Source organism: Saccopteryx bilineata, chromosome 5, assembly GCF_036850765.1.
Source record: "Saccopteryx bilineata isolate mSacBil1 chromosome 5, mSacBil1_pri_phased_curated, whole genome shotgun sequence".
In the NCBI taxonomy this organism is placed as follows: domain Eukaryota; kingdom Metazoa; phylum Chordata; class Mammalia; order Chiroptera; family Emballonuridae; genus Saccopteryx; species Saccopteryx bilineata.
The window spans coordinates 8,443,598-8,450,467 of NC_089494.1; the positions used below are offsets into that span (position 1 = coordinate 8,443,598).

Here is a 6,870-nt window from a genome sequence, read left to right on the forward strand (position 1 = left end):
AACCAATCAGTGTGAGCCACCATATCAAGAGGCTGATGAAGAACAATGGAGTGATCATATCAACTGATGCAAAAAACTCACTTGACAAAATCCAACACTCATTCATGTGAAGACTCCTAGCAACCTGGACATAGAAAGGAATTTCCGGCCCTGGCCGGTTGGCTCAGCGGTAGAGCGTCGGCCTAGCGTGCGGAGGACCTGGGTTCGATTCCCGGCCAGGGCACACAAGAGAAGCGCCTATTTGCTTCTCCACCCCTCCGCTGCGCTTTCCTCTCTGTCTCTCTCTTCCCCTCCCGCAAGGCTCCATTGGAGCAAAGATGGCCTGAGCGCTGGGGATGGCTCTGTGGCCTCTGCCCCAGGTGCTAGAGTGGCTCTGGTCGCAACATGGCGACGCCCAGGATGGGCAGAGCATCGCCCCTGGTGGGCGTGCCAGGTGGATCCTGGTCGGGCGCATGCGGGAGTCTGACTGTCTCTCCCTGTTTCCAGCTTCAGAAAAATGAAAAAAAATAAAAAAAAATTAAAAAAAATAAAAAAAGAAAGGAATTTCCTCAATGGAAGAAAGAACACCCATAAGAAAACTATAGCTGATATACCCACTGCTGAGAACCTGCACACTTTCTCCCTAAGATCAGGAGCAAGGCAAAAATGTCCTCTTTTACAACTCTTATTCAACATTGTATGAGAAGATACACTAAAAAAAGAAAAAGAAATTAAAACTATAGAGTTTGGGTTGGAAGAAATAAAACTGTCCTTTTTGGCAGATGATGTAATTGTCTATGTAGGAAAACCAAAAGAATTCACCAAAAAATCTCCTGAAACTACTATGTAAGTAGAGCAAGGACACAGATTCAAGGCAATATGCAAATATTAATTGCTTTTGAATATACTGGCATTGAAAAATTGGAATTCAAAATTAAATAGAACAATACCATTAACAATAACAACAAAATATAAAAAGCCTAGGTTTGTATTTAACTAAATGTGTAAAAAAATTTGTATGAAGAAAATTATTCTGGAAAGAGAAGAAATTTATTTTGCAAAATAACTATTTTGATATAAAGCTTCAAAGTATAATAACAAACTTAAAGTGTTAAGCTACATGGTAAAGGGAAATTTGATTTAAATAATTTGTTTTAAATCATTTAAAAACTTGAACAATATTTTTTCCAAACTAAAAATTCCCAAAAAATAGATTAAAACTGAATTTCAGAAATAAAAATTAAAGTTATGTCTTTTTTTAAATAGTAAAAAATAAAATAAAAAGAAAACATAGCTTACATTTTTAGACAAAAATAAAACAAGAAAAACAATGAGAAGTATAACAGTTAAAACAGGAAACAATATGAAAATATATGAAACAATGTAAATGAAACAGTGGTGATATTGGAAGACACAGGACCAAAAATAGAATCCAATAAAAGACATGAGGTTTTTTTTTGACACAGTAAGTGCCACAAAAGTTGTTAAAATAAAAAATAGGCAAGTTAGGGTATGCAAACGTGAACAATAAGAAAAAATGATGCTAGTATCCATGCATAAAGAAAATAAAAGAAACAAATATTAAGACAAATGTTTCACAGATACTGAAAAACATTCACCTCTAAAACTAAAGAGTCTAGTGTTGACTCTTTACACTGGCAAAAATGATCACACAGGCTCGGAGAATTTAGGAAAGAAGAGGTATTACTTAATCTTGTGTCCCAGAAATTAGAAGCACACAATATTTTTCAATACTTTTGAAATGTGTATCGGTACATCATAATCTTGGTCACAAAAGAAGACTCGGAAAGTTATAATGGGCACAGTTTAACAGACTGCATGTAGGGGGAAAAAAAAGACAAAAATACAACCAAAGATTTTATGAAATGAAACATAAAGCACTCTGTTGGCTTAAAAGAGGAAACCAATCTTTTAGTTACAGGCTATTTTGATAAAGAGGAAGAAGAAAAAAGGGAAGTAGTGAAATGAGACTGAGTAAGAATGAATAAATATTAGGAAATCTTATTATGTAATTTATTGCAACAATAAAAAAGCAGGAAAAATATTTTATTACATCCATAAATTATTTAAATAGAAAGTTTGAAAACACCTAGCAACTGTTTTTAGAAAAACTATATGAAATAGGTGGAAACTGACACAATGTGAAGTCACCAAAATTAACAAACACTGAGGTAAACTATGAAATGATGAGGCCATTCAAACAAAAATAAACAATGCTTACATTTATCACAATTTACATCTATATGTTTTACCTAATACAATAGGATAAGAAAATGAATGCATTGGTGTAAATAGTAAAATAAGATGCAACATTATATGATCTATGATTATATATGCAGAAACAATTAAAACCTACCTAAATTCCCTAAGAAATTGAAAAAAGGAGTAAAAAAGAACAGATACATTAAACTGACAGATATTATTTGTAGCAACATGTTCTGTATTGAAAAGAATAAAATAATACTTTAAACACAATAGTAAATGCACATGCATATATTTATAAACATCTAATAGTTATAAACCTATGGAAGAAACTATAATGTCTCATTGAAGAAAATTAAACAGATCTAAATAAATGGAGATGTAAAAAGTGCCTCCAATTAAGAAAACATCGCAGTTTTAAAATGTTAATCCTTCTGAAATTATTGTAAAAGTGTAGGGCACTTGCAATTTGTAATCTCATTGAAACTGCAGAAAGTAATTTAAAAATGTATATGAACAAATATTTGAGGCAAGCAGAGAAAAATATAAAAAGAAAGTAAAGGAAGATTTAATAGGCTTAAATGTTAAACATACATTTTTAAGATATTAAAAGAACTTAGAAAAAATATTTTCAGCACACACGTCTGAGGGTTAATACTATATCTGATATACAAAGACTCCAGCCAATTGATAAAAATAACATGCAATCCTGAGAAAAATGGACCTGAACAGTCACTTAGAGAAAAGAGAATTAATGCTGTAGTTTTCCAGTAAATACATTTACATATACAAACTAACACATCAGTGGGAAACCATATCTCAGCCATTAGACTGGCAAACGCAATTTCGTGAGTGATGGACAACATGGCGTGGGAAAAGGTTGGGAGAAGCAGAGGCCCATGGCTGGTGTGAGCGGGAATTGCTACAGCTGGTGCTGTGTCAAAGCAGAAACGGTCACACTTTTTGAAAATATGTAGGAGGAAGTCTTTGTGAACTGGGGTTAGACAAAAAGGTAGTTATAACACCAAAGGCTTGATCCATAAGAGAAACAATCTGATAAATTAGAATTAAAAATATTTAATCTTTTGGGCTTCAAAAGACACCATTAAGAAAATAGAAAGACTAGTCAGAGAGCAGAGAACGAGAATCTGGACTTGGTTGAGAACAACAGGTTCCGCTGGGAGCAAGGGACAGAAATAAGCTTGTATTGGCATGCAGGGCTGGGTGAGGGGCTCCAACACAGTCAGACCCCCCCCCCTGAGTTTACATATAAATTTTTTTCAGGCCAAGAAGTGAAAGAAACCGTTTGAAAAGTCTCAGAGAAGCAGAGTAGAATTACCTGAGGGCTCCACATTTAGAAATGGAAACAAGAATTGAGACGAGTCCAGAGAATGTAGAGAATTGAAAGTTAACGGAGTCACTTTGACCTATGAAAAGATACATCAATTCTGAACACAGCTAGAGGCTGATTATCTGAACTTGATACAGGCAGAGGGCTATGTCTGGGGGATGAAGAAATGAACAGAATCAACATGTTTTTTAAAAAAATTAGTACTAAAAAACCATAAGGACTACTAAAAAGTAAATAATTGTCATAGAAGACAGGATGGAGACAACCGCTGAATAGGAAAAAAAAAGCTAAAGACATGATTAATTAGGGACAAATAAAGCTGTGAAGGTTAAAGTGGCAGCAATGAAAGGATAGCTTTACCCTTAAAGAGAACACATTTTTTAAATATATTCAAGAAGAAACTTACCCTGAAGTAGAGGTAGAATGGAGTCTGCCTCCTTCAAAACCCAAGAACTATGGTTAAGACAGTGTGCATGGAATTCCCCAGTAACTTTCTGCACCGCTTTTATTTATTTGTAATAACAAAGGTACATCTATTTTATAAAATCAATACTGTAATAAGTCTTTATTCTACATTTGAAAGCTTTCATAGAATGGGAACTGCCATAAACAGTTAAAAGACAAGGAAGTATAACTTATGAAGTTGTGACTTCGTAGACTTTGTTCATAAAGAAAGGACAGTCACCTCAACTGACTGCATTGGCCAAAGAACAAACCAGCAATTGACAAGAGAGGAAATTTAAATGGCCAACAGACACAAAACCAGCTCAAACTCCCCTTTCATCAGAGAACGCAAATTAACAGCAGGCATCCCCTCATGCAGCCCCTTTGAGAGGTCTGGGCGTGGGGCACTGGCAGCCTCAGGAGGTTATGGTGGTCCCCCCACTAGGAAGGCAGTTTGGTAGGCTCTCTAAACAATTAAATATTAGTATCCTTTGCCTCAAGATAGTTACCTTTTGGTTTTGACACAAGACAAATACTTATTGTTGGTAACAATAAATAATTGAAAACAACATAAATGGTTTAAATGGGATATAGTTTTTTAAATTATTTATTTATTTATTTATTTATTTTTGTATTTTTCTGATGCTGGAAACCGGGAGAGACAGACAGACTCCCACATGCGCCCGACCGGGATCCACCCGGCATGCCCACCAGGGGCAACGCTCTGCCCACCAGGGGGCAATGCTCTGCCCCTCTGGGGCATCGCTCTGCCGCGACCAGAGCCACTCTAGTGCCTGAGGCAGAGGCCAAGGAGCCATCCCCAGCGCCCAGGCCATCTTTGCTCCAATGGAGCTTTGGCTGCGGGAGGGGAAGAGAGAGACAGAGAGGAAGGAGGGGGGGGGTGGAGAAGCAAATGGGCGCTTCTCCTATGTGCCCTGGCCAGGAATCAAACCCGGGTCCCCCGCACGCCAGGCCGACGCTCTACTGCTGAGCCAACCGGCCAGGGCCAAATGGAATATAGTTTTTAAATTATGGTAGATCAATCCCATCCAGTAGTATGCAACTACTAAAAGGAATGAGGTAGATCCATATGGTCATTAACATGAAAAGACCTCTAGTAATTTTAATAATAAAAATTTTAAATTAATATTTATATAAATATTTAATACATATATATATACTTATACACATGTATATTAATATAGATACTTAATAATAGCGTATACAAAATAATCTCAGTCATTATAAAGCAAGACACAAATGATACATTTGGAGGAGTAAGTCACGGTATATGTGTGGATGCATGGAAAGAAATATAAAATCTGTGCCTACAACTCTCAACAGGACCAGGATCAGAAGCTGGGGTGCCGGGTGGGGGGTGCAGGACTTTTCCCCTCTACATACATTCACGTCATTTGAAATTTTATGACGAAAGATGGATAATATACATTTTGTGTTAAAAAAAATCAAGCAATTAAACATATTAAGTAATGTTATTTCTGACCCATTATGAGAAAAAAAAGATAGTAGCCTCTTCCCTGTCAGAGGTAGAAGCCATTCCAGACCAGGAAATCACCGCACTGGTCTCTGGCGCCTTAGTCCCTCCACTTCCTTCATTCACTCCCTTAGGTCGAGATCTCTGCAGGAGGAGCCCGACCCCCAGCCAGAGTGGGGACAGGCGGAGCTGACCCGTCCCCAGGTCAGGCATGACACCAGGGCACCCAGCATTTGAAAATGTCATGTGTTCCCCCTGAATTATAAAGTATTTATTCTCTTTGCAACAACCTAGGAGAAGGCAGAGGAAGCCTGAGAAACAAGAGAGATCAGGGGGCATGAGAAAATAATAAATTGCTGCCTCCAAGCATCAGAAAAGAGAGACTGCCGCCTGCTTCTTACAAGAGGACTAATGGCAGACTCTAAAGCAGCAGCCTCCTTTCTGTCTGTCTGTCTCTCTCTCTCTCTCTAAAATGAATAAATAAAAAAATAAAATAAAATAAAACAGCAGCCCAGCTAGAGAGAAAGTTAGGAGACAGAGACTGACCTGGTGCTGAGGTCCTGGCACTCATGGGCCATCGTCCTACCCTGGACCCTGCCTGGGCCTCTGATCCCTCCGCTGTCCCAGACAAAACCAGTGTAACTGCTCAGCCTCTAACAAGAGGTTTGTGAATCTTCTCAGCCAGGGAGGGCTCCACCCAAATAGGGAAAACAAAAGTGAAAGGAACTTTCCGAGTGTTGTCAGACACTGTCTCCCTGCGCCTGCAGCCCACGGTGGTGCTCAGCCATCTGGACTTGTAGCAGCAGGAATGGGGGACAAGGAGGGACAGGCAGGGTCTGGAAAGCCAGAGGATGGGGACCACCAGTGAGGAGCAGAACCAGCCAATAGGAGTCCCCTCGTTTGTGTGAAGACACAAAAAACATCTCTGAATCCTGCTGTCCTCTGGTGCCCCACCCTCCTGAGAGCAGGCAGAGTAAGACAGTTAGGTCTCCTGTCCAGAAACAGGGCTGGGGGAGCGACATTCCCCGGTGTCATGGCTTCCACATTTGGTCCCCTGAGTCCGACTTCCTCAGGCTGTAATTGGGGTTCTCACCCAGGTACAGTGAAGATACAGGGGAAGGCTCCCCCCTCTCTCCACCTCTGCTCTTTCTTTCCCCCAAAGGGGTAGACTTCCATCTGGGCAGATTCCACACCCTGAGGAGGACACCGTGCAGGGGGCAGGGCCGCAGTGTGCCCAGTGCTGCACACGGGGTCTCCCCACCCCCCTCACTGGGGGTAGAGGAACTAGTAAGCTGAGCTTGTGCTGGGCACAGCTGTCCTGTACTCCTGGTCTCCACGGTTCACGGGACCCAGACAGGGTCTGACACAGACGACACCA

General features: G+C 39.7%; 1 protein-coding gene across 1 annotated transcript in view; it reads right to left on the reverse strand.

Moving 5' to 3' along the window:
- Nucleotides 1–6,176, reverse strand: part of LOC136306421 (uncharacterized) — an 87,584-nt gene extending 81,408 nt beyond the window's left edge. The window contains exon 1 of the mRNA XM_066233013.1: nt 6,039–6,176. Within this exon, the coding sequence (XP_066089110.1) occupies nt 6,039–6,070 (32 nt within the window). The 5' untranslated portion in view covers nt 6,071–6,176. The remainder of the gene's footprint in view (nt 1–6,038) is intronic.
- Nucleotides 6,177–6,870: the final 694 nt, after the last annotated feature.